The 26,602-nt window shown below is 50.0% G+C and overlaps 4 protein-coding genes across 4 annotated transcripts in view; 3 read left to right on the top strand and 1 right to left on the bottom strand.

The window, feature by feature from the left end:
* The first annotated feature begins 10 nt into the window (after nucleotides 1-10).
* Nucleotides 11-4,806, top strand: PQBP1 (polyglutamine binding protein 1). Its single transcript, XM_069942702.1, has 7 exons — nucleotides 11-114; nucleotides 924-1,004; nucleotides 1,734-1,845; nucleotides 2,992-3,092; nucleotides 3,164-3,280; nucleotides 3,362-3,419; nucleotides 4,561-4,806. The coding sequence occupies exons 2-7, from the start codon at nucleotides 938-940 to the stop codon at nucleotides 4,715-4,717; spliced, it is 612 nt and encodes a 203-aa protein (XP_069798803.1). The 5' UTR covers nucleotides 11-114; nucleotides 924-937; the 3' UTR covers nucleotides 4,718-4,806.
* Nucleotides 4,807-5,679: 873 nt separating this feature from the next.
* Nucleotides 5,680-7,558, bottom strand: LZTFL1 (leucine zipper transcription factor like 1). The gene has a single exon (XM_069986461.1). The coding sequence runs from the start codon at nucleotides 7,485-7,487 to the stop codon at nucleotides 6,597-6,599; it is 891 nt and encodes a 296-aa protein (XP_069842562.1). The 5' UTR covers nucleotides 7,488-7,558; the 3' UTR covers nucleotides 5,680-6,596.
* Nucleotides 7,559-7,740: 182 nt separating this feature from the next.
* On the top strand, nucleotides 7,741-14,928 carry NDUFB11 (NADH:ubiquinone oxidoreductase subunit B11). Its single transcript, XM_069986462.1, has 3 exons — nucleotides 7,741-7,989; nucleotides 11,385-11,515; nucleotides 14,746-14,928. The coding sequence occupies exons 1-3, from the start codon at nucleotides 7,804-7,806 to the stop codon at nucleotides 14,870-14,872; spliced, it is 444 nt and encodes a 147-aa protein (XP_069842563.1). The 5' UTR covers nucleotides 7,741-7,803; the 3' UTR covers nucleotides 14,873-14,928.
* A 4,856-nt stretch (nucleotides 14,929-19,784) lies between these two features.
* The window catches only part of LOC138802576 (caM kinase-like vesicle-associated protein), a 74,065-nt gene continuing 67,247 nt past the window's right edge, over nucleotides 19,785-26,602 (top strand). Inside the window, exon 1 of the mRNA XM_069986039.1 lies at nucleotides 19,785-20,221. The gene's annotated coding sequence lies outside the window, so the exon portion shown is untranslated. The remainder of the gene's footprint in view (nucleotides 20,222-26,602) is intronic.

The following is a 26,602-nucleotide window of genomic DNA, read 5'->3' as shown; positions in this document are numbered from 1 at the left end:
AGGCGCGCCAGCGAGGCGTGGAACGCAGTGCTTTGCGTGTCAGTGACGACATCAAACTGCGACCTCTTCATAGCTAGGAGAAGAAGGAGACGAGAGCTGGGGGTCGCGCACTTGGTTTGTAGAAACTTTATTGAGCTACTTTCATCTGCTTATAGCAACCTGTGACTTTCCTATTGTATTAGCATCCCATCCCAGCGTGGAGGACCACAAGTACCAGGAGGCTGCATATCAGGCATCGCAGGGGACTCCCAGGATATTGCTGTATATGTTTCCCATAATGCACCATTCACCAACCTGCAGTTGTTGTGGCACTACATCTCCCATCACGCCCTCACAGCCTTAGGCAGCCAATGCATGATGGGAGTTGGAGTTGTAGCACCGCAGTCATGTGACGCTCGGGATCGGTGTGGTGACATCACTGCTGGGTGTTATTTTTGGATGTCCGCCATTGGTCGGTGACCCCATTACTTGTATTCCTACATGGGGGTCACTTTACCAGAATCGTACTGCACCCCCAACCCATGTTATCTGCCCTTCATGTATACGATGTGGAGGAGTCCATCAGCTTCAACCTCTAACCCCACCGTGCTGATCCAGAGGAAGGCGAAACCCTCAGGAGGCCGATACCAATAGCCCCATCACAGGGAGGAATATTCCCTCCTGACTCCAGTATGAGGATGGGAACAATCCCTGGGTCACCGCCCCTAGTATTATTGGTGAGACCTTTAGTCTCTACATATGGCCTCCAGTAATCCTGTATGTGCACAGCGGGATGTCCTATACATTGTGGTGACCTGTCCCAGAAATGGCAGCAGCTGGCAGTAGGGGGTAGAGGATGCAGTTACACCTGATCCCCACTCTCTGGGGGAGCTTTGTGATGCATTGGGTTAGAAGCACGCCGACTTACCTATGTGTATTTGCAGGTTGGAGCCTCACCATGCCGCTCCCATTGGCCCTTCAAGCTCGATTGGCAAAAAGAGGGATCTTGAAGCATGTGGAAGCAGGTAGGTGCTAGTCTGAGCAATACAGGAGATCTGAAAAACACTGGGGGCACTGGACCCATCCACTTCATGTACCCCAAGAATGTGCACCCCTATATATTACATACTCTGGGTGAGAGAAATGTAAACAAGATTAGTTCTCTCCAGTCTGACACAGTGCTCTCTGCTGCCACCTCTGTCCATGTCAGGAACTGTCCAGAGCAGTAGTAAATCCTCATAGAAAACCTCTCCTGCTCTGGACAGTTCCTGACATGGACAGAGGTGGCAGCAGAGAGCGCTGTGTCAGATTGGAAAGAATACACCACTTCCTGCAAGACATACAGCAGCTGATAAGTACTGGAAGACTAAATAGAAGTAAATTACAAATCAGTATAACTTTCTGAAACCATTTCATTTCAAGGGTAAGAAAATAGCTGGACTGCCCCTTTAACTCTGAGATCTCAATTGCAATAATGAGACACTAGAGTAAGCGCTGATACACAGACCCCCCACCCCCTTGATCACAGAGGCCCCTTGTTACCTGAGTGAATGGAGTAACCGCCTCGTGCGCTGGTTATAGGACGGCAGAAGTACGTGGAGCGCTGTATTTGTCATTACTCACCAGTCCCATAGTGTGGATATAAGGGATGTTTTGATCTTTAAGCTTGAAACCTTTGACACCATTACCCTAATGTATGAATCTACTCAGTGATCGGATCCTTCAGACTGTCATGTCTCCTCCTATGCTTCCAGAGGCGGCAGAAGAAGTCATTGCCGAGGACTACGATGATGACAATGTGGACTATGAGGCCACACGGATAGAGAATCTCCCTCCCAACTGGTACAAGGTGTTTGACCCAATATGGTGAGGATCTGCAGTACAACATGGAGACCTATAGAATATATAAGCACAGTGATATGGTCACATGGGGAGGTGGCAGCAGCTGCAGGCACAAACAGCTGTCAGTGGCAGCTCCGCTTCATCCATTCATTCATTAGATGTAGGGTCAGGACACTGTGATCCCTGATGAGTAGATGACGGCGAGCAACAGTGGTGATAAATCTAGTGTAATGGTGCGTTTACACAGAGAGATTTCTGACAGATTTTTGAAGCCAAAGCCAGGAATGGATTTGAGAACATGAGAAATCTCAGTCTTTCCTTTATGACCTGTTCTCTGTTTATAGTCTGTTCCTGGCTTTGGCTTCAATAATTTGTCAGTTACTGTAACTCGGTCTATGTAAAAACACCTTTACTAATCTTACTAATGCTTGTGTCATATGGGATCGTGGTGATCACATCTGTGCTGATGTATGGATTGTGTCAGATGATAAGTGATCTCAGTGCTGATATATAGATTGCATCTGATGATAATAGTGATCTCGGTGCTGATATATAGATTGCATCTGATGATAATAGTGATCTCGGTGCTGATATATAGATTGCATCTGATGATAATAGTGATCTCGGTGCTGATATATAGATTGCATCTGATGATCCAGTCTGCTGATCATAGTGATCTCAGTACTGATGTATGGATTGTGTCTGCTGATACTAGTGATCTCAGTACTGATGTATGGATCCTGTCTGGTGATCATAGTGATCTCAGTACTGATGTATGGATCCAGTCTGCTGATCATAGTGATCTCAGTACTGATGTATGGATCCAGTCTGCTGATCATAGTGATCTCAGTACTGATGTATGGATCCAGTCTGCTGATACTAGTGATCTCAGTACTGATGTATGGATCCTGTCTGCTGATTATAGTGATCTTAGTACTGATGTATGGATTGTGTCTGCTGATACCAGTGATCTCAGTACTGATGTATGGATCCTGTCTAGTGATAATAGTGATCTCGGTACTGATGTATAGATTGTGTCTGCTGATAATAGTGATCTCAGTACTGATGTATGGATCTTGTCTGGTAGTGATCTTGGGATCTGTCCTGTCTTTTATACCTGTCTGTCAGATCTCAGGCTGACCTTGTGCTTTCTCTCCTCCTGTGCCGCAGTGGTCTCCCGTATTACTGGAATGTGGAGACAGATATGGTGTCCTGGTTATCCCCGCACGATCCCAGCGCTGTCATCACCAAAGTCATGTCTAAACAGAAAGGTAATGACCATCCATCTCCCGCCATCTTCTCTAATATATTCTGTTTATTCATAGCTGATTTACTATTTCAGATGTAGAAGAGCGTCCAGAAAAACCAGAGAGGCCGGAGAGGCCAGAGAGGGAGGAGATAAAGGAGAGGAGGCATATCCGAAGGGAAGAATTGGCTCCATATCCAAAACCCAAGAAAGGTACCAGAACAGGAGACTGTACATAGTCTCTTCCAGAAGGGTAGATAGAAGTCCTCATAACCAGAGCTTCTCTCTTTACAGGGCGGAAGGAAGAAGAGATTGATCCTATGGATCCAAGTGCTTATTCTGATGCCCCAAGGTAATGTCCTTACTGCTTCCTTCTTACATACAGCATATCCCTGACCCCAAATAGAAGTATAGGAATCTATACAGATTGGTGGGGTCACTGTGTACATACATTACTGATGCTGAGTTACATCCTGTATGGGGCTGGGTTCACACTACGTATATTTCAGGCAGTATTTGGTCCTCTTGTCAGGTCCTCATAGCAACCAAAACCAGGAGTGGATTGAAAACACAGAAAGGATCTGTTCACATAATGATGAAATTGAGTGGATGGCCGCCATATAACAGTAAATAACTTCCATTATTTCAATATAACAGCCGTTGTTTTAAAATAACAGCAAATATTTGCCATTAAATGGCGGCCATCCACTCAATTACAACATTATGTGAACAGAGCCTTTCTGTGTTTTCAATCCACTCCTGGTTTTGGTTGCTATACAGGCTCAAATATACAGCCTCAAATATACGTAGTGTGAACCCAGCCTTATACTGCAGAGCAGCACTCACTATTCTGCTGGTTAACACCGTGGCTTCTGTAATGTAGGAGATTGCTGTACAGACATTTCCCAGACTGCAAAAGGATGCTGGTTAACCTCAGGGAGATCAACCAAAACACCGCAGAGACACCATCACGTGTCTCAACGTCAGTGTATTCTAGAACATTGCCCCCAAGGAGGCAATGTTCTAGAATACACTGATGTTGAGACATGTGATGGTGTTTTGGTGGATCTCCCTGAGGTTAACCAGCGTCCTTTTGCATGCACTTACTAGTCATTGCTCCCACTAACCAGAAACCTACTCCACACTGATGAGGGGCAAAAACCCAGAAATAGCTGTCTGTGGATGGATACCTTGCTGAGGTGGTTTCCTTAATTGGAGACATTCCTTGGCTTGGTTGTTCCTTCCCGGAGGAAGGTCTGGCTAGTTCACTGACGTCGAGACACGTGATGGTGTCTCTGCAGTGTTCTTTTGCATATTTTATTTCCCAGACTGCATCTGGGTTCACACATTTTGGTATATGGGGAGATTTATGGCGCTGCCTTATAAGAAGAGCGCATAGCAACCAAGAGAATCTATAAGACGGCCTCATAAACTCCCCCAGTGGGTATCAGTAATAAGATTATAATATCCTTGTGTGTTCTTTGCGGTTTCAGGGGTACCTGGTCTACTGGTCTTCCCAAAAGAAATGAGGCCAAAACCGGGGCAGACACCACAGCGGCGGGACCTTTGTTCCAGCAGAGACCATATCCCAGTCCGGGGGCCGTGCTTAGGGCCAATGCCGAAGCCTCCCGCGCTAAACCCCTGGAATAAGGATGATCTGCTCCCCAAGAATCCGTGTATTCCAGCTCTGTACAGACTCTGCTTCATGTAATGTGTGTGAAATAAATCATTTTTAGGAATCTGTGAGCATTGGAGAATAATGAATATATCGCGGCCCTCAAGATGGCTACTTCATACCAGGGCCACAGGGCAATGCTATATACGGTGTGTGTGTGTATGTATGTATATATATATATATATATATACACACACATATATACATACACACAGCATTGCTGTATATTTACTGAGCCATGGTCTCCACTGGTTGTGTACATACAATTTCTGGGGTGGGGGAGTTACTGAGGGTCCATTTACACAGAAAGATTATCTGACAGATTATCTTCCAAAGATTTGAAGCCAAAGCCAGAAACGGACTATACACAGAGATCAGGTCATAAAGGAAAGACTGAGATTTCTCCTCTTTTCAAATCCTTTCCTGGCTTTGGCTTCAAATCTTTGGCAGATAATCTTTCTGTGTAAATGGACCCTAAGACTTTTCACACAGTCATACAATGCGACCAATCCATTCAAGAAGTTAACACATCCTCGCTTCCAGCACTTAACTCTGCCCCAATCCATCGCGGAAGTATGGCTTCCCAGACAGGTGGAGGTGGTTACCACAACACAATCATCACATTTGATGACCAACGTGTAATGTGGTTCCAGTATCTGCATCATGTGGATTAAGCCCCAGGCTTTCTAATAACCATTCTGATGTGTCTGACAACACTGATCACACCGCAAAGCTCAGACACACAGTATATAGATTACGCAAAGTATATTTATATATTGTAATACAGCCTGTAATTATAATTTGTCTCATAGCCGTACTCTAGGGCCCATGTCCAGTCCCATAATTAACCCCTTATTTTTTTACAACCCCTGATCTGAGTGAGTTTGGAATATACTAAAAGGATGTCACGTAAATAAAAAAACCTCGAAACAAGTAGTACAAATCAGGAACCATTTTTAATGAAGTGAGAACAGTAGAAACAAAAATTGTAATTTTCTGACCAGTGGATGTATAAGAAGATAAAGGCCCGGCCTGAAGATCGGGAAGGACTAACAGAAGCTACAAAGAAAAAGTAAATGAATACAGGAAAGTGGTGCAATCACCAGAGCAACATGGTGGCTGAGAGAACAATGGGTGGGAACACACTGACACAATAGATGCAATCCAATAAGGTCAGGTAAAGCTGCAGGGGATGTTACAGTGGTCATTGTGGACCCACCCAACCATAGTGTATCTTCAGTCACTGTATCCACGTAGCTCTGGTATCCAGTCCATCAGGTCAACACGGATGAGGAATGTGGGAATCTCCAATGTCCATTAAACACTTGAGATTTCAGATTATGTTAAATCTCAATGTGGTGATGAGAGAACAAGATGCGGCTTCACTTCATCATTTTCTGGTTTTGCTTATGTTGCACAACTCCAGATCCTTCTAGGCCAAGGAAGACGAGTTCTTGTCTAGTCACAGTCAGGTTCTTTATGTTGGCTGTGAGGTCTTCTAGAGATGGGGAACCTTCAATCCTCCAGCTGTTAGAAAACTACAATTCCCATCATGCCTGGACATCCAAAGCTTTAAGATAGGAAGTATAGATTAGCAGGAGAGCTGAAGGTTCCAGATCCCTGTTCTAGAGCTGTAGCTAGAGACTGCCGTCATGTTCTCCGGCTGAGCTTGTATGATGTCTTGACGTTCTCATTCGAGGCGCGTCTGGTAAATGGACAGAAGTCTCTGAACTGTCGGAGGGTAATGAAATTATTCTGACAGTCTGTGCTCCATCAGATGTGGGTTCAGCCAAATCTTTGGGTTTATCAATGTTCTGGTGAAGGATAATCCGGGACGGGGGGGATGAAGGTGGCTCAGTCCTCTGGCTCGTACTTTGCCAGTTTCCGGCGCAGGTCCTTTATCTGCTCGTTCTTGCGGGTCAGGATGTCCTTCATGTTGCGGTAGGCGCCGGTCTCCTGGAATTTCTTCTCCAGCTCCTTCTCGGCCATGGCCAGCTGCTCGTTGACCCGCAGGAGCTCGTGCTTGGTCTTGGTCAGGTTCTCCTCCAGGTTCTTCTGGCTGGTCGTCTGGTCTCCCAGGGTCTTCTGGAACTCCATCCTGAGGTTGGTGACGGTGTCCTCTAGGTGTGTGGCCTCCTGCGAGGCCTGGGACACCTGCTGGGCCTGGAGCTGGCTCTTCACCTCCCTCAGGGTCTGCTCGGCGTTGCGCTTGTCGTCCAGGGCGGTGGTCACCTGGGTCTCCAGGGTGCGTAGCCTGGCACGTAACTTGTCGTTCTCCTCCTGGAGGCGGGCGATCTGGCTGTGGAGGAGGTCGGAGGGGCCGCCCTCCCCTAAGGGGGCCAGTCTGGGCTTGTTGGTCTGTGGGCCCTTGGCTGAGGGCCCCAGCTCCTGGCTCTTCTCCAGCTCGGCCACCTGCTCCAGCAGTTGTCGGTTCTCCAGCTCGGAGATGTCGGTGTGCAGGCGCAGGTGCCAGTGCTGGGCCTGGGAGAAGAGCTGCTGCAGCAGCAGCACATTGGTGTGGGCAGAGTTGATGAGCTCCAGCTCCAGCTCACTCTGCACCACAGCCTGCAGGCCGCCCAGCAGCTCGGCCACCTCCTCGGCCGTGTACGTGTCCTCCATCAGCCGGCTCTCCCGCACGTCCTGGAAGCAGGAGGCCACACTCTTCAGCCGGAGAAGCCGCTTGGCCTGAGCGAACCTCATATAACTAAGGACCTCTCCGCGGTGATGCTCACTCAGCTCCGCCATCTTGATCTACCCTGTAACGTTTCCATGGTTACCTATGCTGTCATCCTCCTTTTATAAGCGCAGCTGCCCGAAGTAAAGATGGCGCTCAAAGAAATCGCGAATCTCATTGGTAGAATCCTGTTAAAGCGAGCGCCGATTGGTCAAATAAGACACAAATCCCGCCCCCTTCAGCGCGTCATGCGTGGATAAAGAGAAAGCCTCTGATTGGTCAGTTTTTGCCAGCGGTTAGTAGTTTCTACACAGGGATTGGTGTGGAGTGTGACAGGAGCCCGCCTCTTCCGGTGTGTCCTGTGTCTCCTCTCGGGGCACAGCAAAGATGGCGATGCCCTTGTGTCTGCGGGCGCTGAGGCTGTCCGGGGCTACGAGGCTCCTGAGGACAGCTCCGGGCTATACACTTCATACCGGTCCCCGGGCTGAGGCCACCACCCCGACCACCGTCAGTCATGGCTCCCCATCCAAACACGACCATGACGACCATGATGAGATCAATGTATACGATAAGGTAACGTTACCCGGTGGCGCCCCCTGATGGTAGAGCTCTGCTATATACTACAATGCCCGGAGCAACCAATCCCACCAGTGCTTCTCCTGCTAAGGGTACAAACACACACACCGTATACGCAGCAGATACGCAGCAGATTTGATGCTGTGTTCAGTTATTTACATCTAATCTGCTGCGTATCGCAGCGGTAAATACGCTGCGTATACGGTGTATGTGTTTGTACCCAAATGGAAAACTACAACTCCCATCTTCTGTGTACAGTCATTGGTGGATAACGGTTCCCCAGCTAAGACTACAACTCCCATCCTCTGTGTACAGTCATTGGTGGATAACTGGTCCCCAGCTAAGACTACAACTCCCATCCTCTGTGTACAGTCATTGGTGGATAACTGGTCCCCAGCTAAGACTACAACTCCCATCCTCTGTGTACAGTCATTGGTGGATAACTGGTCCCCAGCTAAGACTACAACTCCCATCCTCTGTGTACAGTCATCGGTGGATAACTGGTCCCCAGCTAAGACTACAACTCCCATCCTCTGTGTACAGTCATCGGTGGATAACTGGTCCCCAGCTAAGACTACAACTCCCATCCTCTGTGTACAGTCATCGGTGGATAACTGGTCCCCAGCTAAGACTACAACTCCCATCCTCTGTGTACAGTCATTGGTGGATATCTGTTCCCCAGCTAAGACTACAATTCCCATCATGGCTTGTCGTTCTGCAGAAGCTGGAGATACCGGTCGTAGTCGCTTCCAGACGCTTTTCACGCCACTTTATAACTAAGGTGCTGTAGGTCATGTGACCCTTGGCCAATCGGCTGAGATGGCCCTCTTACAGTATATCCTGGCGGTCTGGGCACTGAGACCCCCACCGGTCACAACCATATGGCCCGAAGCGTTCAGTGTAACTTCTAGGAATGAATGGGCGCAGTGAGGTTTCCCAGTCCCTCTCTGCAGTGTGGCGCCCCCGACAGTCATGTGGCTGGTCAGGAGACTGCACTGCCACCCTATTTACATGAATAGAAGTTTCCTTTTACAGCTTGGTGCATCGGCACAATGAAGGCGTGATGTGCCAGAGACTCCTCCCTCAGGATCGTGGGGGTCTGTGACCTCAGGGGCTCATGGATCATAAAGTCATGGCGTAAAGGCGTATCCTGTGAATCAGCCGAACTGGGGCGCAGTTAAAGCCAAAGGCTGACAAGGCATGATGGGAGTTGTAGTTTTGCTGGAGAGCCAAGGTTCCCTACCCCCTCCATAGAGACAGACCACATGACTGGGTATAAGGTCCCTGTTGCTTCCTATGATGCCAGAAATGTTTCTCTCTCTAGCCTCCAGCAGGGGGAGCTCCCTACTAGAGATGTGGACACAATCAGGTGCGTGGAAGCTGGATAAGTATATAGAGGTGTCTGACACAGCTGTATAGCCTAACTATGAGTGGCCCTGCCCTGCACAGTAGGGGTTTTTTAATGGTCTGTTTACACAAAGCGATAATTCGGCCAGTCGATTGTTTAACGATTTTGAATCAACGATTTGGTTTTTATAATGATCAGCGTTTAGAAGAATAAATCGTTAGAAAATTCGTTAGATCGTTTAACCCCATCTCACACATAGCGTGAATCGGTGAAAGACTTTTTAGCGAACGACCAACAACGATTTAAGAACATGTTGAAAGATCACAATGAGCGGTTTCTCATTCGTCGCTTGATCATTCGCTGTGTTTACACGAGCCGATTATCTCTCAAGTGCGATCGTTAATGCGAAAATTCGAACAATAATCGTTCCGTGTAAACGCAGCATAAAACTTCTCAAATAAAAAAATAATTTTGATGAGGAATGACCTATTTTGTGTCTACAGCTCCTGTGCAGGCCTGTGTGTCTCCATGGTTACAGACTACAAACAAGCCCTGTGTAGTCTGGTCCTGCCTCCTCTCATATTTACAGGTCTGCAGGATTTGTCAGTAACCGCAGAGGTGGATAGGAGCTGTATACATAAAACGGTAGGGAAGGTTTTTTCATTGGTAGGAGTTTCTTCATCTTTGTACATTACAGTAATACCAAATGGCTGCAGAATGATTCCCGTTTAGACCCAGAGTATTGCCAGTACTCGCCATTGACGTCATAGATCCTTATATAACCAGCCCTGTCATTGGGTAGGCCGCGTATGGGGGAACCTGCACTAATCTGCTGGGTCTGTTCACATGTACTGGTGATGTGGAAATCATAAAGGGCCCATATCAGTATCCTGAGGCTGCACTACTGAGACGTCTGAGGACTCATCCCCCGACTCCTGCAGCGTTCTCATAGTGTGGAGCCCGATCATCATATACATCAATGTCCTCCTCCCGCCGGACCGCTCTAGTGGCTGGCATACGGGGACATCAGGTTGGTTCACCTGCTCGTTTTGGGGTGTAAGTTGCGGGTGGTCCAGCTGCTGGGAACCCCACTGATCAGGAGTATGGAAGTCCCCCGAGTGACCGGAGTGACAGTGTGCCTGCCAGACGCCGCTCCATGCAATCCCTATGGCACTTCAGCGCCTGACAATGTTTGGAAGCCCATAGAGAATGAATGGAGTTGTCCTATGGATAGAAGATACTTTCTATAACTTCTTAAAGCAGGGATGGGGAAACTTCAGCCCTCCAGCTGTTGCAAAACTACAGTTCCTATCATGCCTGGACAGCCAAAGCGAAGCTGGAGGGCCGAAGCTTCCCCACCCCTGTCTTAAAGGAATCCACTTGTTGTGCTGCATCATTTTCTTCCTTGGAGGTAGAAGAGCAGCATGGAAACCTTCATGTAAAGCCTCCTGGCAGCCAATCCAATGGCAGCTGGACAGTAACCTCTCCTCTCTCCGCCCCCTGGATGATAAGATGAGCAGGATGGTTACTGGTCTGTAATGGCACAGTGTAGTGGCTGCAGTACCTGCTCTCTGCAGCAGATGGCAGTGTGTGTCCATGCTATGGTGTAGCCCTGCTGGAGTGACTGATGTGGATGGAGCCCTCCCCCCCCTTCTATTTTTCTCTTCTTTAGTTCTCTGTTTCTTCTCGGTCTTCTTTCAGCGCCTCATGCCTCCATTGTGTGCTGCCTCCTCATTAGCGGCTCTCCCTTTGTTCGGGGGGCTGCACAGTCTCGGCTCACCCCTGCGCTCAGCCCCCGGGTGATGGGAATATATAATAGCACCTGACGCTTTCATGTCTCCTGTTTATCTGGAGAATGAAGCTGCTGCCCCCGAGAGCTTACACTCTAAGTGACATGTTGGCGCAGTGTACAAGCTGCAATGTAAATAATGGTTCCTAGTGGTGCATTTTAACCCCTTGTGACTCGCTTCTTGCATCGCCACCTGTCGGCCATGTTGTGTGACCCTATGGCATTGCCCCCAATGTTTTCTTCTCTCTTTTCCAGAACCCAGAGTGGCACGGCTTCAGCGATGACCCGGTGCAGGATCTCCGGAACATGCGGGTGGTCTTCTTCCTTGGCGTTTCAGTGTGTCTGGTGCTGGGAACCGTATTTATCTACTATTCTCCTGAGAGGGGGTGAGTGCCCTATAGCTTTCCTCGCCTTATAACCCCCCGCACTATAATAAAGCGTTGGCGCGGCAGCTATTACTCCCTCAGCGTCCATATTCCCATCACTTGGACATCTCGGAGGGGAGACTATATTGCAGTTATAAGTCTTCTCCTGACAGCAGCTTGTAGATTATGCCGCGGGAGTGACAGCGACAGGGTGCCCCCCCCCTTCTTCTGCCCCAGTTGGGGGGGTTGGTAGATTGGAAGCAAACCCCCGTGGACCTGTGCGGCTGCGGAGAGACTATATATAGCTGCTAATTGCTTGTTGAGGAGACTGTACCGGAACGGGGGCTGCTAACTGGGACGAGGGACAAGAGGTGGGGTCACCTGTCCTCCCGTTACTGTCACCTCTCTCCGGGTACAGATGGACCGAAGCTCGTATGGTCCTTGGGGTGATTAGTGCAATGGCTCAGGTGAGACGGCCGCTCTCTGGAAATGGCCGTCCACACTAAGGGAGACGTCTAATGAGCACAAATCAATTATTTATTTTCATGCTGAGCTGAAAGAAACAGCAGCGCATGGTGCCTCTTGACATCACACGGCAGCCTCACTGGCCAGCACGTCCCGACCTCACACGGCAGCCTCACTGGCCAGCACCTCCCGACCTCACACGGCAGCCTCACTGGCCAGCACGTCCCGACCTCACACGGCAGCCTCACTGGCCAGCACCTCCCGACATCACACGGCAGCCTCACTGGCCAGCACCTCCCGACATCACACGGCAGCCTCACTGGCCAGCACCTCCCGACCTCACACGGCAGCCTCACTGGCCAGCACCTCCCGACCTCACACGGCAGCCTCACTGGCCAGCACGTCCCGACATCACACGGCAGCCTCACTGGCCAGCACGTCCCGACATCACACGGCAGCCTCACTGGCCAGCACGTCCCGACATCACACGGCAGGCTCACTGGCCAGCACGTCCCGACATCACACGGCAGCCTCACTGGCCAGCACCTCCCGACATCACACGGCAGCCTCACTGGCCAGCACGTCCCGATATCACACGGCAGCCTCACTGGCCAGCACCTCCCGACATCACACGGCAGCCTCTCTGGCCAGCACGTCCCGACATCACACGGCAGCCTCACTGGCCAGCACCTCCCGACATCACACGGCAGCCTCACTGGCCAGCACCTCCCGACATCACACGGCAGCCTCACTGGCCAGCACCTCCCGACCTCACACGGCAGCCTCACTGGCCAGCACCTCCTGACCTCACACGGCAGCCTCACTGGCCAGCACGTCCCGACATCACACGGCAGCCTCACTGGCCAGCACGTCCCGACATCACACGGCAGCCTCACTGGCCAGCACGTCCCGACATCACACGGCAGCCTCACTGGCCAGCACGTCCCGACATCACACGGCAGCCTCACTGGCCAGCACGTCCCGACATCACACGGCAGCCTCACTGGCCAGCACGTCCCGATATCACACGGCAGCCTCACTGGCCAGCACCTCCCGACCTCACACGGCAGCCTCACTGGCCAACACTTCCCGACATCACACGGCAGCCTCTCTGGCCAGCACTTCCCGACATCACACGGCAGCCTCACTGGCCAGCACCTCCCGACATCACACGGCAGCCTCTCTGGCTAGCACTTCCCGACATCACACGGCAGCCTCACTGGCCAGCACCTCCCGACATCACACGGCAGCCTCTCTGGCTAGCACTTCCCGACATCACACGGCAGCCTCTCTGGCCAGCACCTCCCGACATCACACGGCAGCCTGCCGCTTCCGACACCACAGAGGCCCCGTCCCGAATGACCCCTGAACCCCATACACACTCCAACCCCGCCGTGTCACATAATAGTGGCTGCCATTTCTGAACTAGGCCAATGCCACACAGCTGATGCTTGTCCGGATGGCACAGACTCTGCTGTAGGCAGCAGCTAGATCCCCGAGCCTCATGATATCACATAGATGCAGTGCTGGGGGCGGGATGTTGAAGGTGCCGGGGTGGGCTGCTGTTTTCTGCCTCTCCGTGGGAGTTCGACATGTTGTGGCTGAGCCTTGCATCGGAGGTGAGGGAGCTGTTAATACGCTGTAATGAGTGTCAGCAGCTGCCAGAAATAGCGACAACGCCTAATGATTCTCTGTGAGAACGCAGCGAACAGAAGGCGCCTGTGTACAGGGGTCCGAGACACCACATGGGGGGGAACAGAAAATGTGTACAGGGGTCCGAGACACCACATGGGGGGGGCAGAGAATGTGTACAGGGGTCCGAGACACCACATGGGGGGGGGGAACAGAAAATGTGTACAGGGGCCCGAGACACCACATGGGGGGGGAACAGAAAATGTGTACAGGGGTCCGAGACACCACATGGGGGGGGCAGAGAATGTGTACAGGGGTCCGAGACACCACATGGGGGGGGGGAACAGAAAATGTGTACAGGGGCCCGAGACACCACATGGGGGGGGAACAGAAAATGTGTACAGGGGTCCGAGACACCACATGGGGGGGGACAGAGAATGTGTACAGGGGTCCGAGACACCACATGGGGGGGGCAGAGAATGTGTACAGGGGTCTGAGACACCACATGGGGGGGGGGGGGGGGGCAGAGAATGTGTACAGGGGTCTGAGACACCACATGGGGGGGGAACAGAAAATGTGTACAGGGGCCCGAGACACCACATGGGGGGGGAACAGAAAATGTGTACAGGGGTCCGAGACACCACATGGGGGGGGGCAGAGAATGTGTACAGAGGTCCGAGACACCACATGGGGGGGACAGAGAATGTGTACAGGGGTCTGAGACACCACATGGGGGGGACAGAGAATGTGTACAGGGGTCCGAGACACCACATGGGGGGGACAGAGAATGTGTACAGGGGTCCGAGACACCATGTAAGGGATGTCCTTTCCCTGCTGTCACTTTTCCTTGCACACCCACTGACAACTTTTACATCCTCCCAACTACTTTTACAGCCTCTCATACAAACCTCTGCAACAAGTGTCCTCTTCTCTACCTACAGTATGTGTTCCCCTTTACCTGACTCCCTGTGTTCCCTGGAACTCTCTCCATTCTTTTAGTTTGTCTATCACTCTCTATGTATTTGCCTCCTCTCTAATACTCTCCTATGTGTTCCCTGGCTCTCCATTCTTCTAGTTTGCTGTCTCGCTCTCTTTCCTGTCTGTCGCTCTCTCTGTGTATTTCCTCTCTAACGCTCTCCCTGGTGTCTTCGCAGGATGAAAAACTGGGCTCGTAGAGAGGCCGAGCGGCAGATAAAGAGGAGAGAGGCGCTGGGTCTACCTCTCATTGAAATGAACTACTACGACCCGGACACCCTGGTGCTGCCGCCTGAAGACAAGTAGTCACCCCTCCGTCTGTTTCCTCTGCTCTGTTTTCAATAAAGTATGTGTCACCTGTATAGTCTAGTGTTGTGTTCCTTTACAGAAAGTGACAATAAACATGGCTGCCATCAGAGGTTGTCACCCTATCAGAGGGATTAGACTCCTGTCCTGAGGCCGGACACCGCATGGTAATTGCCGGCGGTCTGGCTGCCATACTTGGCGTCCGGCTCTAATAAAATGATGACCGGACTTCACCTCATTACCTGAGCAGACGCTGCGGCCCCCGGTGGTTACTTGTCATGATGGATGGACTGCGCTCGGCCGCGGGGGATGGGCGGAGGACGACACGTCCATTACCCAGAGCAGAGCTTTACACGACACAGTTTAATCTGTGCCCATAAATCTCTCTCTGTGACGCCTGTGGAGCTCATGGAAGGTAACGGTGTGATGAACGTCCATGATAATCTGCCAGGGATTAACACACAACTGGATCAGCTGTCATCACCGCCATAGTGGGGGCCGCTGGCTCACCACCTGCAATGGGGGGGGGGGGGGGTATATGGCAACTAGTCTGGTAAGTATATAGGTGCCACACCCAATGCCAGGCTGCAGGGAGGGGGGGGATACATGATATGGGGCGAGCTTGCAAAAAAAGTGGACAATTCCTTTAAGTATTGTAGATGGAGATGTCCTTGGAGATGACTCGGCTCTGCACACTGGAGATGATGTAGAAAGGTGAAGCGTGCGGCAGAGAAGGACGCAGCGGGGTCCTCATTAAACTTGCATGTGATTCCATCATGACCGCAGAGTCCCTCTATTCCCAGTCACTGGTGGAAGTATAACCCTCAGCGGCTCCAGCTTATTCCCAGCCCAGGGATGTTCACCTATGAAGACTTGCTGATACCTGTAGTTCTATCAGAGCGGGATCACAACAAGTCCTATCTATTATATCAGGAATGGGGAACCTGCGACGCTTCGGCTGTTGTAAAACTACCACTCCCATCGCTTCGGCTATCCGGGCATGATGGGAATTGTAGTTTTGCAACAGCCAGAGGGCCGCAGGTTCCATATATATATATATAGATATAGATAGATATAGATAGATAGGCCAGTGCTTATGCTGCGCGTGTCTTATATGGTTGGTTATGCTGGGAGTAGTAGTTCCTGTTCTGTGGTGTCGATCGGAGCTTCACATCTGGACGGAAATTGCATTGATGGTGACATAGGAGGATGCTGGCAGGGAAGGGGTTACTGAGCAGCGAGGATTTGAGTTTAAATCTGTGGGTTAAACAGGCTAAGAGCTCCTATAATCCGGGGGGAGGAGGGGGCTGCGGCTGCACAACTCCCAGCATGGCGCCTCCCACCTCATACACCTGCCCATGACCTGAGCGCTCTGCCAGTCCCTGACCCTGCCACCCCTGGGATGGGCAGGAGGGGGGCGCTCTTCTATGCAGTCGGATCTTGTCAATGGTTTTATCGGATTCTCAAGGACGCGCTCGGTGACAGGTGCTGGACTTGGGGAGATGGTTGGGGTGTTGCCATGGTAACCATTCTGCATCTATACATCGCTTAACCCCTCCCATGCCAGACATCACCCAAACACTGACGCTACAAGAAGCAGCTGCAGAGCGTAACCCTACGTGTGCCAGGCCGCCAGCTGCTGCACTGCCACGCTGGAATGGAAACATGACTACTTTGAAAGAAACAGCGCCTCACCTGCCCATGGGTTATGTCAGGTACTACAGCTCAGCTGCAATGAAGTGATAGAGGCTGCAGTACAACACCCAGCCTGTAGACAGGGGTGGCGCTGTTTCTGATACAAATCAGCCATGTTTTTGTAATAATGTACAAGCTGCTGTCCCTAGTACTAGCCGAAACACACAGCGTCCTATAACCCTGCACCCCCTAAAGCTGTGATCCCCATCATGTGGCACTACAACTCCCAATGTGACCCGACAGCCTAGAGCAGCCAATGCATGCTGGGAGCTGGAGTCACATAACGGCGATCATATATAACACCCGTAACCCCGAATCATAGAACATCCCCACCTCTAGCTCTACCTGAATATATATATATATATTGGATTACGAGCATAATTAGTGCAGGGACCGTGCTTGTAATCCAAATCCACTCTTAAACCAAAGCACATTTTTCCATAAGAAATCATAGAAATGCAGACAATTGGTTTCACACCCTGAAAATAATGATTTATTATTCTCAATAACCGGTAAAACAAATGAAACAAACATTCAGAAACAGCAGAATATGTGATATTATAAATTACTGTATAGTAATGGAGAGGATGGGAAACACAAGGACTGACAGAGACTGCAGGGAGCATGAAGGAATGAGCAGGACAGATGTGGGCACATACATGCAGCACTCTCTGTCCGGGGAGAGAGGGGTTACAGCTATGGAGAGATAACCCCCACAGTCCTGTCCCCTGATGTAAGCACCAGCCTGAAGTGTATCTGCTATGATTTGGAAGGTGAGGGAGACTTCCTGGGTCAGAGTACAGGGCTGTAGACCACACTATGCAGAACATACCCCTCCCCCACTCGCCCTCTCACCCAGTAGAGGGAGCTCTTAAACCAAAGCAATGCTCTTAAACCAAGTCACAATTTTGAAAAACTGTGAGCTCTTAAACCAAAAAGCTCTTAAACCAAGTTACTCTTAAACCAAGGTACCACTGTATATATATATAAATATATATATATATATATATATATATATATATATATATATATATATATATATATAGCATCTTAACCCTTCTTCTACCCATATTGTGTATTGCAGCCTTTCCCCTGCAAAATATATATATATATATATATAAAGTCCCTTCTATCCCAGAAACCTATATAACACCCATAACCCTTCCCCTGTAATACATGACATCTCTTAAACCTTCTCCTGCCCAGCAATAGTCCCCATATCCCCATCCCTCTGGCTGTTCTGCATTAGTTGCCCCCATCCCTCTGGCTGTCCAGCATTAGATGCCCCCATCCCTGGCTGTCCAGCATTAGTTGCCCCCATCCCTCTGGCTGTCCAGCATTAGTTGCCCCCATCCCCCTGGCTGTCCTGCATTAGTTGCCCCCATCCCTCTGGCTGTCCTGCATTAGTTGCCCCCATCCCTCTGGCTGTCCAGCATTAGTTGCCCCCATCCCTCTGGCTGTTCTGCATTAGTTGCCCCCATCCCTCTGGATGTCCAGCATTAGATGCCCCCCTCCCTGGCTGTCCAGCATTAGTTGCCCCCATCCCTGGCTGTCCAGCATTAGTTACCCCCATTCCCTGGCTGTCCAGCATTAGTTGCCCCCATTCTCTGGCTGCCCAGCATTAGTTGCCCCCTTCTCTGGCTGTCTTGCATTAGTTGCCCCCCTCTCTGGCTGCCCAGCATTAGTTGCCCCCCTCTCTGGCTGCCCAGCATTAGTTGCCCCCCTCTCTGGCTGTCCAGCATTAGTTGCCCCCATCCCTCTGGCTGTCCAGCATTAGTTGCCCCCCTCTCTGGCTGTCCAGCATTAGTTGCCCCCATCCCTCTGGCTGTTCTGCATTAGTTGCCCCCATCCCTGGCTGTCCAGCATTAGTTGCCCCCATCCCTCTGGCTGTCCTGCATTAGTTGCCCCCTTCTCTGGCTGTCCAGCATTAGTTGCCCCCATCCCTCTGGCTGTCCTGCATTAGTTGCCCCCATCCCTCTGGCTGTCCAGCATTAGTTGCCCCCATCCCTCTGGCTGTCCAGCATTAGTTGCCCCCATCCCTCTGGCTGTCCAGCATTAGTTGCCCCCATCTCTCTGGCTGTCCAGCATTAGTTGCCCCCATCCCTCTGGCTGTCCAGCATTAGTTGCCCCCATCTCTCTGGCTGTCCAGCATTAGTTGCCCCCATCCCTCTGGCTGTCCAGCATTAGTTGCCCCCATCTCTCTGGCTGTCCAGCATTAGTTGCCCCCATCCCTCTGGCTGTCCAGCATTAGTTGCCCCCATCCCTCTGGCTGTCCTGCATTAGTTGCCCCCATCCCTCTGGCTGTCCTGCATTAGTTGCCCCCATCCCTCTGGCTGTCCAGCATTAGTTGCCCCCATCCCTCTGGCTGTCCAGCATTAGTTGCCCCCATCCCTCTGGCTGTCCAGCATTAGTTGCCCCCATCCCTCTGGCTGTCCAGCATTAGTTGCCCCCATCCCTCTGGCTGTCCAGCATTAGTTGCCCCCATCCCTCTGGCTGTTCTGCATTAGTTGCCCCCATCCCTCTGGCTGTTCTGCATTAGTTGCCCCCATCCCTCTGGCTGTCCTGCATTAGTTGCCCCCATCCCTCTGGCTGTCCAGCATTAGTTGCCCCCATCCATCTGGCTGCCCAGCATTAGTTGCCCCCATCCCTGGCTGTCAGCCTATGGCAGGGCATCACTTATCCTCGGCGTGTTAACCCTTCCCCTGCCTCGGCCATGCGCTTATCCCTCTTATGTATAAGTTGGTTATCCCGGCACAGTCCTCTGCACTACTCCGGCAAAGAGGTGTGAGGCGCAGAGAGACGGTTGTCAGCCCGCACAGCAGAGCCGGTTGTCAGCCCGCAGAGCCGGTTGTCAGCCCGCAGAGCAGAGCCGGTTGTCAGCCCGCAGAGCAGAGCCGGTTGTCAGCCCGCAGAGCAGAGCCGGTTGTCAGCCCGCAGAGCCGGTTGTCAGCCCGCAGAGCAGAGCCGGTTGTCAGCCCGCAGAGCAGAGCCGGTTGTCAGCCCGCAGAGCAGAGCCGGTTGTCAGCCCGCAGAGCAGAGCCGGTTGTCAGCCCGCAGAGCAGAGCCGGTTGTCAGCCCGCAGAGCAGAGCCGGTTGTCAGCCCGCAGAGCAGAGCCGGTTGTCAGCCCGCAGAGCAGAGCCGGTTGTCAGCCCGCAGAGCCGGTTGTCAGCCCGCGGAGCAGAGCCGGTTGTCAGCCCGCAGAGCAGAGCCGGTTGTCAGCCCGCACAGCCGGTTGTCGCCCTGCTAGACGTGGCCGCTCCCGCCGGCTGCTCTCTGCTGCCGCTCTGTGTGGAGATGCGGGTAGTGCAGGCTCTGTAGGGGGCAGCCTCCCGTGGGTTAGAGCTGAGTACACGCCGCATCCTCTCTCTCCCTCTCTCTCTCTCCTTCTCTCTCTCTCTCTCCCTCTCTCTCTCTCCTTCTCTCTCTCTCTCTCTCTCTCTCCTCCCTCCTGTCTCCTCTCCTCTTACCTCTGTCTCTCTGCTCGGGGTCTCACTCCACCTGCTCTCTGCTGCTACCATGCAGCTCTTCTCCTGTCTCCTGCTCTGACACCTGTGCCCTGCCTCCTGCTCTCAGCTCCAGCCTCTGCCCCCTGCCACCTTACTGCCCCCTCAGCCACCAGGCTGGCATCTTCACCTGCCGGGACCCGGGCACAGGTAGGTCACCTGTCTGCCGATCTCTGCCAGGGCTCTGCCTGATCGCCGCATATACGGACTTTCTATGATGTTTCAGTAACAAGTGCTCTGCACTGGGCTTGGGTCATGCTCTGCACTGGGCTTGGGTCATGTTCTGCACTGGTGTTGGGTCCTGTTCTGCACAGGGGTTGGGTCATGCTCTGCACAGGGGTTGGGTCATGCTCTGCACTGGTGTTAGGTCCTGTTCTGCACAGGGGTTGGGTCCTGTTCTGCACTGGTGTTGGGTCATGCTCTGCACAGGGGTTGGGTCATGCTCTGCACAGGGGTTGGGTCATGCTCTGCACTGGGGTTGGGTCATGCTCTGCACTGGGCTTGGGTCCTGCTCTGCACTGGGGTTGGGTCATGCTCTGCACTGGGCTTGGGTAATGCTCTGCCGTTCCGGAAATGGTACACATATTGCAGATGCTCTGCAGGTTCATGGGTTAGGATGGTGTGTCTGCAATGCTTGAGGATTAGATAACGTTGTGCAGGGCAGGAATCAACTCTAAGTAATGCTCTGCAAGTCCTGTATCCAAACTATAAAGACAATGTTAGCCGTCTGAACTAGACATAAAATGCTCTGCAAGTTCCAGATCTGCTCTAGATGTAATGCTCTGCAAGATCTACAGCCACTCTATATGGATAATGCTGTGTAGCTAGATAGAAGATGCTCTGCCAGTTTCCGAACTACACGAGAGATGTAATGCTCTGCAAAATCTACATCCAAACTAGATGGATAATGTTCTGCATCTAGATAGAAAAGTCCTTGCAAGTTCCTGAGCTGCACCAGATAGAAAATGCTCTGCTAATTCTAGATCCACACTAGGTGGATAATGCTCTGCAAGTTCCTGAGCTGCACCACATTAAAAAAAAATGCTCTGCCAATTCTAGATCCACACTAGGTGGAAAATGCTCGGCAAGTTCCTGAGCATTGACAATGCTCGGCTAGTTCTAGATTCAGACCAGATATATAATACTCTGCATCTAAACTGGATAGAAAATGCTGTGCACGTTCTGTGATCTGTAGCAGACAGACAAGGATCAGCAAGTCAGGGATCTAATCTATATAGATGATACTTTAGATACAAGTTGTTATAAATCTATACAGGCAATGCTCTGCAAGATCTTGGCTCCTGGAGTAGTAAATGCTCTGCAGCTCCTGTATTGATGCTGTATAAGTTGTGCTGCATACACAGAGAGGTGGGTGGATCGCACTAGACTGATATTGTTATGGGGGGATAGACAGAAAATGCTCTGCGGGCACAGGATAGGGTATACATTAGAGGTATCTTGATGTTTCACACTTCCTACTTGTTATCAGATACTGCTCTGCAAATTCTAGAGATAAGCTGGATAATAAATGATCTGTTAAGTTTAGAACCATAGTAAATACTTGTTGCTCTGCATGTTCTAGATCCACATGTAATAAGCTATGTGCTGCACGCTCTGCACCCTAGATAGATAATATACAGAGGATTCCTAGATGTAGTGGTTAGATAACATCCTACCATTTCTTGGTCCACTGAAAAGGCTCTGCAGACTCCAGTTAATGTTCTGCAGACTTTACCTCCACATTGATAATGCTCTGCAGACTCTACCTCCACATTGATAATGCTCTGCAGAGTCTAGTTCCATATTGATAATGCTCTGCAGACTCTACCTCCACATTGATAATGCTCTGCAGACTTTAATTCCACATTGATAATGCTCTGCAGACTGTAATTCCACATTGATAATGCTCTGCAGATTCTAGTTCCATATTGATAATGCTCTGCAGACTCTACCTCCACATTCATAATGCTCTGCAGACTCTACCATCACATTGATAATGCTCTGCAGACTCTACCTCCACATTGATAATGCTCTGCATACTCTACCATCACATTTATAATGCTCTGCAGACTCTACCATCACATTGATAATGCTCTGCAGACTCTACCATCACATTGATAATGCTCTGCAGACCTTACCTCCACATTGATAATGCTCTGCAGACCTTACCTCCACATTGATAATGCTCTGCAGACACTACCTCCACATTCATAATGCTCTGCAGACTCTACCTCCACATTCATAATGCTCTGCAGACTCTACATCCATATTGATAATGCTCTGCAGACTCTACCTCCACATTGATAATGCTCTGCAGACTGTAATTCCACATTGATAATGCTCTGCAGACTCTACCTTCACATTGATAATGCTCTGCAGACACTACCTCCACATTTATAATGCTCTGCAGACTCTACCATCACATTGATAATGCTCTGCAGACTCTACCATCACATTGATAATGCTCTGCAGACCTTACCTCCACATTGATAATGCTCTGCAGACCTTACCTCCACATTGATAATGCTCTGCAGACACTACCTCCACATTCATAATGCTCTGCAGACTCTACCTCCACATTCATAATGCTCTGCAGACTCTACATCCATATTGATAATGCTCTGCAGACTCTACCTCCACATTGATAATGCTCTGCAGACTGTAATTCCACATTGATAATGCTCTGCAGACTCTACCTTCACATTGATAATGCTCTGCAGACACTACCTCCACATTGATAATGCTCTGCAGACTCTACCTCCACATTGATAATGCTCTGCAGACTCTACATCCACATTGATAATGCTCTGCAGACTCTACCTTCACATTTATAATGCTCTGCAGACTCTACCTCCACATTGATAATGCTCTGCAGACTCTACCTCCACATTGATAATGCTCTGCAGACTCTACCTCCACATTGATAATGCTCTGCAGACTCTACCTTCACATTGATAATGCTCTGCAGACTCTACCTTCACATTGATAATGCTCTGCAGACTCTACCTTCACATTGATAATGCTCTGCAGACTCTACCTTCACATTGATAATGCTCTGCAGACTCTACCTTCTCATTGATAATGCTCTGCAGACTCTACCTCCACATTGATAATGCTCTGCAGGTTGTCAGTGTATTTCGGCTCTCTTGCTAGTATTCCGGGCTGTTCTATCTGCTGGATAATGTTGGATATTAGTTGGATTGTTCTCTGGAACCTGTTCAGTCTCTGTGGTCTCCAACCTGTGGCCCTCCAGCTACTATAAAACTACAACTCCCAGCATGCTGGGAGACTACTGCTCGATTGTCTGTTGTAGATGATGCTCTGCAGGTTCTGCTTCTATTCCGTTGGGGGGTCCCACATATAAGTACTTGACTACTGTGCTTCCTTATGGGATCCATACACCCTGACATCTTTTCTTCCCTTAGCCAAGTGCCCACTACCTATAGATCAGCAATGCTGAGATCCGACGTCTGCCATTGTGTGCGCCACATCCAGGGAGACCCTTTGTGGGGCAATTCTATTAACCCCTCACAGGCGTTGTCTAGTGGTCCCTGTTCTAACTCTCTGGAAAGTGTTCTGATGAGATGCTATCCAGTGTAATACCGGTGTCAGCCTGTAGGTGTCAGCCTCTCTGTAGGTTGGTGCCCCAGTGTTCTCCGCTAACAGGCGGCTGGAGTGAAATACAAGCCACAAGCTATATACAAGCCACAAGCTACTGTATATGGATGCATCTGATCAATACAAATTCCACCTAAAAGGTTTCTTGACCAATTTGTGATTGATTGGAGTAAGTGATGCGTCCTCTCCCAGGATGCGGGAGATTATAGACTGGGGGTCATTTATCTAGAAGATGTGGCGAGAAGCTTTACTGGAAGCTGAGCCATCAGTATCCATCACTGGCCACCGCCACACTCACTGCCCACCCTCATACTAAGTGCTCTGCGCCTGCCGCTCTCTCAGCTCCACATTATTGATTCACTTAGTTTAAATATTTTATTTCTTTACATCAAAATTAGTTAAACTTTAATTTTATCTATTAGTGTTGTAATTGCAGCGTTTATATATGTATAACTATCATCACTTATATATGTACTAGAAAATGTACCCGGCGCTGCCTGGGTATAAAGTGTTAGTGTGTTCATTAGATTTATTCTAAGGTGCCCAGGAGGCCAATCTATGTCCTTGTTTTTTTTGTTTAAGGGAAAATGGCCAGTAGCTCCTATATGCCCCTATATACCCGACAGTTCTGCACTGTTTATGTAAATTGTAGCTTATGCACATTAGAAATAAACTAAAAACTTCAAACATCCGTCCTGTATACCTGTATTGTATAGTTGGGGTGGGGGGTGGGGGACTGTATACCTGTAGCATATAGTTGAGGGGGTCCTGTATACCTGTAGTGTGTAGTTGGGGGGGACTGTATACCTGTAGTGTATAGTTGAGGGGGTCCTGTATACCTGTAGTGTGTAGTTGGGGGGGCTGTATACCTATAGTGTATATTTGAGGGAGGTCCTGTATACCAATAGTGTATAATTGGGGGGTGGGGTGTATACCTGTACTGTATAGTTTGGGAAGTACTGTATATCTGCAGTGTATAGCTGATAGAGGTACTGAATACCTGTAATATATAGTTGGTGAAGGTGCTGTATTCCTGTAATGTATAGTTGGGGGAGGACTTCTATACCTGTAGTTTATAGTTTGAGGGTCCTGGATACCTGTAGTGTATAGTTGGTGGAGGTCTTGTATACCTGTAGTGTATAGTTCTGGGGTCCTGTATACCTGTAGTTTATAGTTTGGGGGTCCTGTGTACCTGTAGTTTATAGTTGGTAGAGGTCTTGTATACTTGTACACTTGTCCCCTCCTGTACATCTGGCAAGGACGGGACTTTCGCTCTAACCTGCCCAGGCACCTAATGTATCTGTGGGCCAAATTTGGGGTCAAACGGTTCAGGCATTTGGAAGTCTATATGGGACAGACGGACAGACAGACTTTCATTTTTATGATATAGATAACTATAATCACCTATATGTGTATAACTATAATCACCTATATGTGTATAACTATAATCAGCTATATGTGTATAACTATAATCACCTATATATGTATAACTATAATCACTTATACACTACCGTTCAAAAGTTTGGGGTCACCCAAACAATTTAGTGTTTTCCAAGAAAAGTCACACTTCTTCACCACCGTACGTTGTGAAATTAATAGAAAATAGAGACAAGACATTGACAAGGTTAGAAATAAGGATTTGTAGGTGAAATAACATTGTTCTTCCATCACACTTTGCTTTCCTCCCAGAATCCTCCTTTTGCAGCAATTCCAGCATTGCACACCTTTGGCATTCTAGCTATTACTCTGTTGGGGTAAGCTGGAGAAATTGCCCCCCACGCTTCTAGAAGCAGCTCCCACAAGTTGGATTGGTTGGATGGGCACTTCTGGCGTACCATACGGTCCAGCTGCTCCCACAACAGCTCAATGTGGTTCAGATCTGGTGACTGCGCTGGCCACTCCATTACCTATGATAGAATACCAGCTGCCGCTTCTGCTGGAAATAGTTCTCGCACAATTTGGAGGTGTGTTTCGGGTCATTGTCCTGTTGTAGGATGAAATTGGCTCCAACCAAGCGCTGTCACTCAATTTTGCAAGGCCATGCCATCAGGGCTGTATTACCAGCTGCTGCTGCCCTAGGCACTAAACCTGGAGACGCCCCATCTACACGCACCTATTGGCGATACCAGACCTGACCAATACCACCATACCCCCCACCCCCCTGGAAAAGACACCAGATTTACTGGCAAGTCTGAACGGGAGGAGGGAAACTAAAAAAATAAAAACAAAAAAATTTGTTTTTTCTGTCCCCCTGCTCCCTGCTGCTGCCCCCCTGCAAGGTGCTGCCCTAGGCACTGGACTACGGGTGCCTAATGGTAAATCGCTGCCGCCGTCCCCCCTCCGCCGCGTCATCAGCCGCTCAGCCGCTATTGGCTGAGCATAACTGTGCTCAGCCAATCGCGGCTGAGCACAGTTATGACGCGGCGGAGGGGGGACGGCGGCAGCAATTCGGCCGTCCATCCGAAGATGATGTTTGGCACAAGATGGCGGACGGGCTCGACACGGATCAGGTAATGTATAATGCACCACACACTTCCGGGTACATGGGCGGGGGTGGTGGGACACGGGGAAGGGGGCGATTCACAGACATAACATACATTACAAAGTTGTATAACTTTGTAATGTGTGTTATTCTGTGAATTATTTTTTAGCGCCGCACTACCCCTTTAACAGAGTAATAGCTAGAATGCCAAAGGTGGGCAATGCTGGAATTGCTGCAAAAGGAGGATTCTGGGACGGAAGCAAAGTGTGATGGAAGAACAATGTTATTTCACATACAAATCCTTATTTCTAACCTTGTCAATGTCTTGTCTCTATTTTCTATTCATTTCACAACGTATGATGGTGAATAAGTGGGAGTTTTCTTGGAAAAACACAAAATTGTTTGGGTGACCCCAAACTTTTGAATGGTAG

The sequence above is a fragment of the Dendropsophus ebraccatus genome, chromosome 10 (genome assembly GCF_027789765.1).
Source record: "Dendropsophus ebraccatus isolate aDenEbr1 chromosome 10, aDenEbr1.pat, whole genome shotgun sequence".
Taxonomy (NCBI): Eukaryota; Metazoa; Chordata; class Amphibia; order Anura; family Hylidae; genus Dendropsophus; species Dendropsophus ebraccatus.
The sequence above is the reverse complement of the archived record's forward strand: the minus strand, read 5'-3'. Positions and strand labels throughout refer to the sequence as shown.